This window comes from Pinus tabuliformis, chromosome 9, assembly GCF_031772625.1.
Source record: "Pinus tabuliformis cultivar Carrire ecotype Pingquan chromosome 9, CPIR1, whole genome shotgun sequence".
NCBI classification, from domain to species: Eukaryota; Viridiplantae; Streptophyta; class Pinopsida; order Pinales; family Pinaceae; genus Pinus; species Pinus tabuliformis.
Window position 1 is genome coordinate 1,442,696,746 of NC_142307.1, and position 12,930 is coordinate 1,442,709,675.

At 37.6% G+C, this 12,930-nt stretch overlaps 1 protein-coding gene across 1 annotated transcript in view; it reads right to left on the minus strand.

The window, feature by feature from the left end:
- LOC149153990 (uncharacterized) overlaps window positions 1–12,930 on the minus strand; it is a 130,221-nt gene that overhangs the window by 92,455 nt on the left and 24,836 nt on the right. Inside the window, exons 3-6 of the mRNA XM_089439206.1 lie at window positions 5,557–6,112; window positions 4,883–5,048; window positions 4,391–4,504; window positions 3,653–4,136 (exon numbers count right to left, since the gene is read on the minus strand). Coding sequence (XP_089295332.1) covers window positions 3,653–4,136; window positions 4,391–4,504; window positions 4,883–5,048; window positions 5,557–6,112 — 1,320 coding nt within the window. The remainder of the gene's footprint in view (window positions 1–3,652; window positions 4,137–4,390; window positions 4,505–4,882; window positions 5,049–5,556; window positions 6,113–12,930) is intronic.

Sequence of the window (12,930 nt, forward strand, 5' to 3'; positions counted from 1 at the left end):
AAAGATGCACGTACATTATGTGAGTTGTTGGACCTCTTCATTCAGGAAGTAGGCCCAAGCAATGTTGTCCAAGTCATAACAGACAATGCTACAAATTATGTTGCAGCTGGCAAGTTGCTTATGGAGAGGTATCCTAACTTGTTTTGGACACCTTGTGCTGCTCATTGCATTGCCTTGATGTTGTAGGATATAGGTAAGATTCGTATTGTGAGGGATATTGTTGAATCAGCCAGGAGCATAACAAAATTTATATATAACCATGCATTTGTGCTTAGCTTGAAGAGAAAATTCACCAAAAACAAAGAGTTGGTGCGTCCTACCATTACATGATTTGCCACTACTTTCATATCTCTTCAATCTTTGTTGAATTCTATGTGGGACGTGAAGAGCATGTTTCTTTCACTGGATTGGCGTGCTTTATCTATTAGCCACAAAGCAGAGGGAGAGGGCATATGCAAAATAGTTGCATATGATCAGAGCTTTTGGGCAGGAGTAGAGGAGGTGTGTGCCATTTCAGAACCTTTGGTAAGGGTTCTTCGGTTGGTTGATGGAGACAAGCCCACAATGGGCTACTTGTATGAAGCCATGGATAGGGCCAAAGAAGCCATTTGTGCTTATTATGAAGATATGGGAGACGAGGGGTTAGAGAAACAATAGGTCATATGGAGAGTGATTGATGAGCGATGGAACAATACCCTCCATCGCCCCATTCATGCTGCAGGTATCTACCTCAACCCCGCATTTTCTTACCCTTGTGGTTTCAAATTTGATGCCGAGGAGATGGATGGATTCTTCACTTGTGTCGAGAGGATGGTGTCATCTGAGCAAGAACATGAAGATATTTCTAAAAAAATGGAGGTATATAGGATGGGAGGTGGCACATTTGGTCTTACCATGGCTCTTAAGAATAGGACAACCAAAATGCCAAATAAGCTTCAGCGTGTTTCAAACTTTCAAGTTTAGAATTTCAATGTTTTTTTTATGTTTCTCATTTTTCTTTTAACTTGTAGATGCTTGGTGGGCAAGCTATGGTGCCAGAGTACCCAATCTCCAAAAGCTTGCCATTCAAGTGCTCAACCAAACATGTAGTTCCTCTGGGTGTGATCGCAACTGGACTATATTTGACAAAATACACAGCAAAAAGTGCAACGGGTAAAAAAAATTCAAATTAAATTTTTTGAATTCATTTGATTATTTTTAATATTTAAATTTTCTAAGTACTAATTTACAATCTATGACCCTAATTTACAATCTATGACCCTAATACAGATTGGAGTCCCAACACCTCAATGACATGGTCTACGTCTACTACAATCTTCGATAGTGGGTGAGACAACTTTAGACACCTACTGATGTGGAAGCCATCTCATTGGACAATATTGATACCACCGCTGCATGGAAGGTCGAGATTGAGAGGTCGATCATGGACTCGATCCCGGATTGGTTAGGTGTGGATCTAGAGGAGGTAGCAGTTGCAGGGGAGGGAGAGCCAGAGGTAGAGGAGGAAGAGCAACATCAGTGTTAGGAGGCAGAGTTGGTTGAGGATGATGAGAAGGAGGTGACTCCATCTAGGATGGGCAGCAGCAGCATAGGACAGAGGCCACCTCTTCCATCGGCTTCTAGAGGATGACTGACTCCATTTGTATTTCCAGGGGTTGGGCCTTCTTCCTCTAGAGGAAAAGAAAAATCCATTCCCTATTCCCGTAAAAGGGGAAGAGGATCTCAGTCACTGATTACTTTATGACTTTTAGATGACTCATGATATACATTTATTATATTTTTTGTTGATATTTTGACTCTTGAGAGTTGAGACTCAAACAAGACTCAAGATTTAGGAGTTGATTTACAATTTTGATATGTGATGTAGCACTAGACTTCATATACATATTATATATTATCTTTCTTTACACGTTTATGTGGAAATGCATTTATTTGATGTTGTGGATACTCTAGATGTTAAAAAAATGAATATTTTTGTGTTTTTTCAATTTTGCTGACTTTTTCAAAAAACTCCCGACTTGAACAAGTTTTTCAACTTTTGGACCCTTTTGCCGAATTAATCCCGACTTCAACTTTTTCCACATTGATTTATTCCACTGCCTACTCCTACAATTGTCTTTCATATTCTTGTTCCACAAATTTTGAGTGACGCACATTAATCTGTAATCCACCAATTGTCAATGTCAACATGGACCAAGTAGATCCTTTATTTGCTTACCAGCTCTATTTTCCCTTATCACATGACATATACATTAAATATTGTTACTTTTTGTCAATGATGGTTTGTTGGGTTAGTGAATACAGGGTGTTTTAATCACCCCCACCAAGTTCAAATCTCTCCAATGACGTTCTAACTTGAGTCAAGCTTGCTGTGTGCCAATGCTTGCAATAATAGCTGGGATCGAGTACAGATCTCAGGCTGCTTTGGCAGAAAAGATACCACCACTCATGGTTCCCTGGCTAAAGTATTTTAATTGGCATGTTGTACACTAGCTATAATACTTGTAAACTGTCAAATTGGGTAGGGGAAAATTTGTTGCACCAAGATCATTAGAAACCAATGAATATAATATATATATATATATATATATATATATATGGCACAAGGGGTAAGCTCAATTGGTTGTCACCAATGTTGTTGGGCATTTGGATAGTTCCATGACTGCAAGCGCCCAGTGCGAGTCTCTGTGGTTTAGGCACATTAGTCTATCCTAATGCCATCCTATCAGGCAGTATACCTTGGGTTTCCTCACAAGGTTCCACCTTTTCCACTAAAGCATAATGCCTAACAGGTCATAGGGTCCATTTGCACCAAATTCCAGAAGGACACCAGCTGCTATTGCAGCCTAAGTCACTGTGTTTGCCGAAACTGAACCTTAAGGTTCAAAGTTCGGTGAACCTCAAAATAATTTAGGTTCGGCACAAATACAGCTAAGGTTAGATTTGGTTTTGGTTTCTCTATTCGCTTCGTCCTCGGGCCTCCATACAACTGTCAAATGTGCCCTTCAAGATCTGTCATGTGTTGGGGTTCAATTTTCTCTGTTCACTTCAATCTTTGGCCTCCATACAGCTCTGAGCCATCAAATGCACCATTCGAAACCTGTCCTGCAAATTAATGACTATAATTGTAGAGATTACGCAACCCATACGTTCGCTAAGCCAACAATTGTGAAACATCAATCTCTACCACTGTTCCTGTTTTGTGGACCCTGAACAAAATATGGATGAAAACCCACATTTTCATGGAGTCTATTCACAACCTGCCGGCCTCCCTCTGCAGAATAAAGTTGTGCAGTAACACTGTCACTTAGTAACGTCTGAAAAAAAATTGCATGTTTCGACCGAAAATGTTGCCAAAAACATTCAAACAGCAGGCAATTTTCAGGCACTATCCAGAGTTCTCTGTATACAGCTAATGAGACAAGTGTCAAGAACAAGAAAGCATCAACTCTGAGTCTCTGACTCCAAAATTACCACCCAATAAAAGCATCAAGAAAAGTATCGCCTATCATTCTCACTCTCAAACCAACATAAAAACTAATCCGGAGCACCTTCCCAACCCACCTTATATGCAGATTCACAGAGCAAAGATATAATTATGACCCCACCATAAAGCACTTAAAGTACAAATGTATCAAAGAAAACAACATACCAAGCCTTTCCTGTTAATCCCTTGACCATTCGATGGTGATGAAATCTGCTCAGTTGAAATGGAATTATTCTGCATAGAGATGGAATGATTGCCCGAGGACTGCTGCATTGATTTTCTTTTATCCACTCTTTCTTTTGTTGTCACTATACTCTTCTCAGCCATGATAGCTTTATCTTTTACAGGAATTGAAGGCTTCTCTGTGGACCTTAAGGTGCGCTTAGTTGAATCTCTTGCGGGGTTCATTCCAGGCGCAATCAGCTCACTTCCACTTTTGACTTCTCTGATACTGTCAAAGGGATCCTCTGGGAAATCTGCTTTCATATTGCCAAGGTCATCTATCGTAGCTGAAAATTTTGGTGCAGTACTTCCTTGCTTATTGTTCTTAACTGTAGGTGAATGTGTTGGGTTGTCCTGATGATCCAGTGCCACAGAAATTGGACCCTCGGCACACTGTACATTCTCTAGTGCCTGTGCTGAATCCTTTCTGCAAAGATGAAGTCAACAATTATCATTCATGCCACATAATCATCTATATGGCTAAGGTATAATAAGTTATAACTGAAAAAAAAATATAAGACTGGCATAGCTCTGCAGCTTGATGGCTAAAAGTGAAAAATTACAAGTTTCCAGAGCATGCACACAATTTAGCTAATGCAAAGCAGATGATTCAAAACATAAAACATTTTAATTCAAACTACTACAAATTGCAATTGTTCAACATTATATATCACTATGTACCTGGACCACCAAGCACGGATAGCATCATAATATGGTCGTAGATGAAAGTAGGAAACTGTTGTTGCAGCCCCAAAATTACCTGGTGAGACAATTTCAATCAACGGCCCTTCTACACTGCAACAAAAAAATACAGTTTATACACTTCAGTTACATATTCAGCTGCTTGCACCTGTAACCTGAAAAATAGAAGACAAAATGCTGCGATGGACTCACGCATATCGACTGGAGATAATCATTACATCTCACCCACAGCATCCATTTCTACCATTTCTACATATGTAAAATTCACCCAAAAGGACTGACCAAACTTTACTTAGAGGAGATCCTAACATCTGAGTTTAAATCCAAAAGAAAAATTGTACTTTAGACAAGGGATACAATGTTTTATCCTGCATAAATCAAGAACTCTAATGAAAGAATACTATAAACATATCTTTTCTGGCAACTTAAGAATGACAATCCTTGACAAGTGAATTAACTGACATTGCATACCTATTAAGAGCTTCATTGAGTGGAACCCATTTCGCCTCTCTATGAGTTACAAACTCATGAGTTTCCCTTACGTACCGCATCATATATAGAAGACAGCTTGTCTTAGTTTTGGATAAAGAATAAACCAAAATCTTTGACATTACTTCCAGGCTATGTTCATCAATGCCTGTTCAAAATACATTGTGAGCAACATGATCATCTCATCTTCAGAATATTTTCCTTGTAGACCTCCATCTAAAATAATAAATCAAACTATGTTGTTATCCAGGAACAGGTCTTCTTAAATAAACAGTTTCTTCAAAATACAAAACAAATGTTAATGATCTAACACCAAAACTGAATGCCGATAAAAGCCAAGAAGTAAGAATGAAGAATATAGAAGAGAAGCTACAGACCTAAATGTGTGTGTACAAGTGATGGATTGCCTAAAATACAATAAATCAACTGCATAGTAGATAATCTACAGACTGTTTCTGGAAAATGATTGCAACAACAACAATAGTAATAAAGCACTCTTCTGATGTTTACTCCTTTTTGGCAGTTTCATATTTGCTCAACAGCAATCTTGTGATGTTACTCTTTCTTGGTTGTTTAATATTTGCTCATCATAAGATATTGTGTGGGCAGATTGAAACAATTCCAGATATAGAGTGAAGGCAGACAAAGAGAAGTACCTGTTTGTTCCTTCACAGCTGAAAAGGCCAACTGGAGAAACTTGTCCTTCATTACACCTTCATTATCTCCAGCATTTAAAACACTTCCCACTGCCCTCTTATTTGCACCTTTTTCTTTTTGCTTTACCCAATTCTTCTTGTCAGACTCAAAAGATCCTCCAGGTAAGTTGTCAAAACCATCGACTTCTTTCTCGACAAGAGACCAGACTCCTTTTGTAATTGAACCATAAGTGAGGATGCACCTCTCTTTCATAGTGTCAACTATGAATACTGCAACTTTAGACGTTGGCCAAGCCTTTAGGTCAGGCATTGTCTTTGGGGATTCAAGCGCTTTGCATGTTTCACAGGCCTCTTTAACCATTCTCTCAGTGGGTGTAGCAAGATGCTGAGGGTAATTAGATTCTGATTGCTTACCACCCTTCATGACTCCCATATACGCTATAAGTTTTGCGCATGTAACGACAGCAAGCCTGCAGAAAGGGAGGCAGTTAAGGAATTCAAGATGTGGATAATTTTTCCGATGATAATAATTGTACAGCAATGCAACTGCCTGCATCTGCACCAAACAAAGGGACAATATTGTCAGAGAAAGCTAACATATCTGTTGATAAAAGCATTATAAAGAGATTATTTCTGTGTTCATTTGAATAATTCCCTGTACAAGAAAATCCATGTATTGATAAGTAACTAGTCATACTCACACTCATGAATAAGAGCTTCACAAAATTCCTACCAATATATCTTGAAAGTATCGTCCTATTAGTCTATTCTCTTAGTTTGCAAACTGGAATGACTTTTTATGTAGCTAAAGTTGACCACATAAAACATAAAAACGTCACTGTTGTTTTACTCTCAAAGAGTGACTAATTAAAAAAATGAATATATCAATCATTCACGGCAGCCGATTTGCTAAATGGACTTCTATCCTTTGGCGATATACAGCTCTCGTTTCCAAGGATTGACATCCAAAGTTCAAAGTATGCTTCAACTTAAAGAAATTGTAGTAATAGTTTCTATAAAAGCAAAACCTTTTTTAAAATATTGAACCTTGGAAAAAAACAAAAGTACAAACCTATGCCATTCTCTAGATAAAACTGTAAAAAACGAATTGTGGAACAAAGTTACAAAAATGCCACTGTAAAAGACAAAATTTCAGTAACATGGGCGAAAAAAATTAAAACCAAATATAACCAAGCAAAAAATAAGACCAGCTATATCAATTTACCAAAGATAACCAAGGGCAACTGTATCAAAAACACCATAAAAAAATTAAAAAAGTTCAGCATCACTGAAGAATAAAACATTTTCAATCATGAGTATCCTAGGTATAATCATGGTGTAAATTATACCCTTGATGGTCAGGAGAATTTGACCGGAGTAAACTCAATATCAGTTTGGGGTTTCATTGGTGAACCACGAGCATTCAAAGAATCCTCCAACTTGGGCTCCTCCTGAATCCCCCACAGCCAGAATGGATATCTGGAATAGTGAACCATCACCATTAACCAATTACATCAGAGATACCATAATTTCCCTGTAGGGCAGTGATCCTGCTCTGGATTCACACTCCTGAAGCTGTTCGCTCAGGGAGCATTCCTAAGAGCACAACCAAAACAATTTGCCAATGGGAGTGCTCAAGGAGTGCACTCCCTCCCTTTAGATATTGTTCCTTGCCTGTCTCTGGAAACTGTCAGAATTGCTCCTGAGTTCAACACTCAGGATGTGCTCTAACACCACTCCACCATCAAATCACCCTCACTCCCTAGACACACCCCATGGCATTACCAAATTGCCTGAAGCACTCCCATGCATCAACTTCCTCATTTCCATTCTTCCATTCATCTTTGGCTCAGGTTTTTCTGTTTAGATTTGACAGCCTGGAAGCCTAGCTAGTTTCGAGGAAAGCAAATTTTGTGAGAGCTTGGAGAGATCAAAAGCCACCATAGTCACTAACTACTGCTGTTAACAGTTAGACAGCTAAAGGAGTAAGCCCAAAACTCATTCTTCGTAATATTTTGTTTAGATCTAAAGGTTCAATCTGATCCACAGCTAAATTTGGCCATTTCAAAGTCACCACATATGGATTCCCTAATGCTAGTGGAACTTCACAGAAAAGGAGTAGATCTAGAACAACAATAGCAGATTTCCTTGATGCCAGTGGTACACATCGCCACAAAATCTAGCAGGCCTAGTGCAAAGCACAGTAGGCAGAACCAGACCTTAGGGAAACAAGAGAAACAGTTGCAACCATCACCTTAGCAACCTTTCTCTCCTGCTCTTTAGTGGTCTTTGACCACAAAGGAAGCTTCTCTAAAGGTTCACCCAAACGTATTCAATGAATATGGCTGAAGGTGCAGGTAATGACGTCTATAGGACAGGATACAATACCGGTGGAGCCTGGAGGTCCTAAATATTCCATGCCAAATTTCAGGTACCCAATTCCTACACCAATAGGCATGTGATGTCATACAACAGCCTAAAGAAAAGGTCTTCTAATCGTTGTTCAACAAAGAAGATAAGAACTTCAAATAAATACCAAGGATCTAGGGTTCTTAAAGGAGTTTATGGCTGCAATCATACATAAACAGCAAAATAAATGATGACATCAGCCCTAGAGAGGAGAATTTGGCATCCAACAATGCTAGATTTGCTATTATATTATTTATTCATGCATTTCCTACTTTAAATACCATAGAACATCAACATGAATTTAATTTTTAGCAGTTTTTCACATAAAACCCTAGCCCTAACCCTAAATATCTAGGAAGAAGGAGAAATTTAATTAATAAGATGGTTGATCAACATAATTATAACTAGTGCCTTGTCCTAAATGGGCTAAATCTAGTCTCCTAGGGTAAAGTTCAACAAGAATGGCCTTGTTGGAGTAAGGGGGGATGACTAGGGTGTGCAATTTTAAAACCCTAGCTATTTTTCTTGTGAGGGGAAAATTTAAACTTAAGAGATGCACACTCAGAGTTCCCTTAAAGTTTCCAGAAAGACAATTTTGCATATCATAAAGGAGCAAGATTTCAAAAAAGATTTAGCAGTTTCATCATGGCACAAAAAATAGAAACACTACTACACAAATACAATAGACAAGATATAGAAAATAGGCATTAAACTTACAAACTCTTTCTAGAGAAGCACTTATTCAATCCCAGGAGACATCCATACAAAAACAATCTCCAACGTTGGGGTCAACAAATGACGTGCAAACCCTCCCATGTCATATCAGGGTTATGAACCAATCATTATTTGGGCTCCGGATCATCCTATTTTTAAATGCTCTAAGTTGTGGTGGAAGTTGTAGATCTTTCTATTTGATGTCTATAATTTTGAATAAATAGTGTGTGTGTGTAGACAAGAGAGATCTCCTTCTTCTCAATCTTTGTGAGTCCTATGTTAGTTTTTGTACATCGGATATGTTCTAGCCATGAAATTTGGTGGAGGGGCTAGAATGCATGAGATCTCCAAAACCCAGAAATCGTTTCTAGAAATTCCACCTAGAACTGATTTAATTAGATTATCAATCTATTTTTTGATATTTCCTAAGTCTAAACTTAGGAAAAATGGTTAATTAATCATAATTAATTTAAGTTGCATGATACGAGAAAACGGGTACGGGTACAAAACGTGATCCCGCCCCCCTCCCCCTAATTTTGGAAACGGGGAAACGCAATATATATATATATATATGGACATTTAAGAAATATGTGCAATCATAAAGCATAATACATTATAACTTATTACATTATGATTAAACTGTCCAATGTCAATGCATAAACTATAAGTCTCTAAATTTACATCACATTTACTCATGAATGATCACATAATGAAAATAGCAATATCCAAAATCAGCTACGAGAAATTTCTAATTTCTTGTCTCATGCTTGATTGGGAGTCTCCTCCTGCATAGTTGAATGGCCTTAGTACACTAGGTGCTCTTGATTATTGGGAGTCTCCCCTGCATAGAGGGCTTGGTTCTCTTGGTTAAATACAAGTTCTATACCATAGTACATGACAAAATCCAATGGAAATATTGCAATCCCCCCAATCCTGAAATCCTGAAAACTAAAAAAAAAAATTGATAAGTCTGTTGGATTTTGAGTGAGACCTAAAATTCTACTTTCTCCATACGAAATACAATGAGGGCGAAACCATTCTCAAACATCCCAAGTCATTTCATGGTAATGTTAAAAATTTAAGTAAAATGATGAAAATGAAATATCAAGGAGAATGTCACTTTTACTTTAAAAATTTAACATTATCATACACTGCATATCAACACTAGGGCCATAAGCTTGAACAATAGACTACCCCACTCAAAAAAAATTGTTTCCAATCTTCAATAGCTCCCTCTATCACCCCTGAATTGCAAGGGAGTGAAAATAAAAAAATAAAATGAAAAATCAAAAGAAAATTTTGAAAAAAAAGTCACTTTATCATTGAAACGTGGTTGTACAACCTGGAAACGCGTTTCCTTATCATTTTTGTCCATAAATGGGCTCAGACCTAACGTTTCCTGCAACATAGGAATTAATTAAGTCAAGGTGAGAATTCTCTAGAAACTCACACGGATCGCCTGGGAATTAATTTGGGCCCTTGATTAAGATTTAATCTTGGTCATTAGAGCCCCAACAGAGGATTATAAGAAGAAATCAATGGGTAGATGGAAAATACACGTGAGGAGCACTTGAGAGTGTGACTAGTTGCAGATACTCAGTGATCTAAACAAATTGATCCTCCAGTGCAGGTCAGCAAGAGTGATCAAGTCAAAGATCGAGTAGCAAAGTGTTAGAGGGGCAGAGACAGTGATCCGGAGGAAGATTTCCAGATCCGAAGAGGCAGAAGCAAGTGACTGAAGTATTCCTAGAGAAACTAACCCAAATTAGTCACAAGGATCGTGCAGGTTTTCCTAACGTCACAGATTAGTGCCGCACCGGTTTTCCCAAAACAGATGCGCGGATCGTCAAAAGCAGATTCAGCCTGCACAAAGGTTGACAGCCAGGTTTCAGAGGCCTCGGGTTTTCTTGTGGAGTGAGAATTATTCCCTCTAAATATTTTCTCTCAGATCTTGTTGTTTGGACACCTAGTTGAGCTTCCAAAGATTGTACTCAGAATTCATTGTTGCATACTAATAAACCCCCATGGAGTAATACTCAGTTCAAACCCTATGGAACAATCAAGGCGACATTATTTTGGGCTCACCCTGGATGGAAACTCTGGGACCCTAAAGCCAAATTCAATAACACCAAAAGACATACAAGATATTTCAAAAATAATTTTCAAGAAGGTAAACAGGTACTACAAAATATAAAAAGAGAAATTGACAAGATCACCACTCACAACAATGAAGAAGTTTCTCGACTTAAAGACCATAGTGAAAAATAATTGACACAAATTAAGAAGCTTAAGAAGGACAAATTCATTAGAAAACAAGGTACAACAACTTACTGAGAAGGAAATATCAAATGTAGAAATTGAAGTTGATGAAAAACAACAAATACTCATCCAGTCAATATCACAACTCAAGAAGAGCGCAAACTAGTTTTAGTAAAGATGTACTCAGATGTTGCAGTTCCAGCAACAAAAGATTCAAGTGAAGATCCAGAAATTAACCATTCAACTTCCATAACTAAAGGAAATCAGGTACTTCAAATAAATCAAGAAAACGACACAAACAAGATAAGGGAAAATCAAATCATTAGAATTCCTTATCGACATCTGAATCATGAGAGTAGACAACTCAATCAAGCTGCATATTTAAAACAAAAACAACAAAATGATGTTCTAAAGAATACTAATGTCAACGCATTGCACTCATGTGATAACAATTCATCACAAGTTTCCAGTCACCACAAGATTCCCCAAAAGATTGATTTAGGATGGTCTGATCCCTTCTCAGTACGGACAGTTTTGTTTGTCACTTAGAGGATCATATCAACTTGTGTCAACGAAGATGACAGTACCAAGATGAGAAGATGTTCGAAACAAAAAAAAGAGATCAAGTCTTTTCATCAACAAGCTTTGAGGACAAAGCTTTTTGAAGGGGAAGGCAATGTTATGAATATAATTTATGTAAAAGTAATAAATATATATAATAAAAAATAATCATAATAATATGTAATTAAATAATAATTAGTTAAACAAAGAGGCGTGTCTCTACAGATATGATTATTCGTGAAAGGGTACTTACCTGACTATATATACAGGACCCTAACTCCCAATTGTATCGTCATTCTTATTCATACATTTAATATATAATCTTGTATCTTCAATGGAGATCTACATATTCCAAGTCTTCAGGAGTATTTATTTCAGGAGTATTTAACTTGAAAAACAAACTTTGTTTGTTCCGTCAAGAAAGTTAAAGGTGAAAATGAAAAGTTATCTTTAGCAAAACCTAGTTGTGAAAGATAGATTATAGAAGTGTCATGGAAGGATCAAAATTGCGTCAAGTCAATTAGGCAAGCACAGTTAAAGGATAACGATAGGAGGGTGTCTTCTTATGTGATTGTGTAGCTAGAATGAGGAGCCTACCACAATCTTATTGTAGTATACCTAGGGGGGATAATATGGGGTACAAAGGGAGGTACCCAATGGAATGATAACGGGATGGTCAATAGTAATAAATAAGGTGGTTAACCCGTATCATGTAAGGGACCACAAGTAGTTAGCAATAATGTAATAATCCCATGATATTAGATAGATGGTATTGAGGGAACCATGGTAATGACCCATGGTACTGTATGTATGAGGCCTATATAGAAGCTAGAGACTCCCCATGGAGTGTTCTCCTTCCTTAAGGAGTGAATGTATGGTGTTGCCCTACCTTAAGGGTTTGATATCAATAAAGTGAATCATTTCTATGTATTTCTATCTGTTATTTCTTGGGTTTATTTCTATTATCTTATATTTTCAGATCAAAGATATAACAAGTGGTATCAGAGCACTTTCTTGGGCAAAAGTGGAAAAAAAATTTTATAATTTTTGCAGGAACTTTCTGGGGCGGTGAATTTGCAGATCAGATATGTACGTTTTGGGGCAAAATCTGCAAAATCTAATTGCAGATTTGGATTCTTTGTGAAAAATACCCCATGTTCAAAAAAAAAATTCGGCCAAATCGGAGTCCAAATGAAGGAGATATCATTGATCTAAAAATCAGTGGTGTTGCAGACATTTTTTCGAGGCAGCGAGTTTGCAGCGCAAATCTCTACGTCCTGGTGCAAAATCTGCAGAATCTGATTGCAGATCTGGATTGTTTGTGAAAAAATACCCAATTTCAAAAAAAAATTAGGCTGAATCGAAGTCTGGATGAAGGAGATATCGCTGATTTAAAAATCAGTGGTGTTGCAGACATTTTTCGGGGCAGCG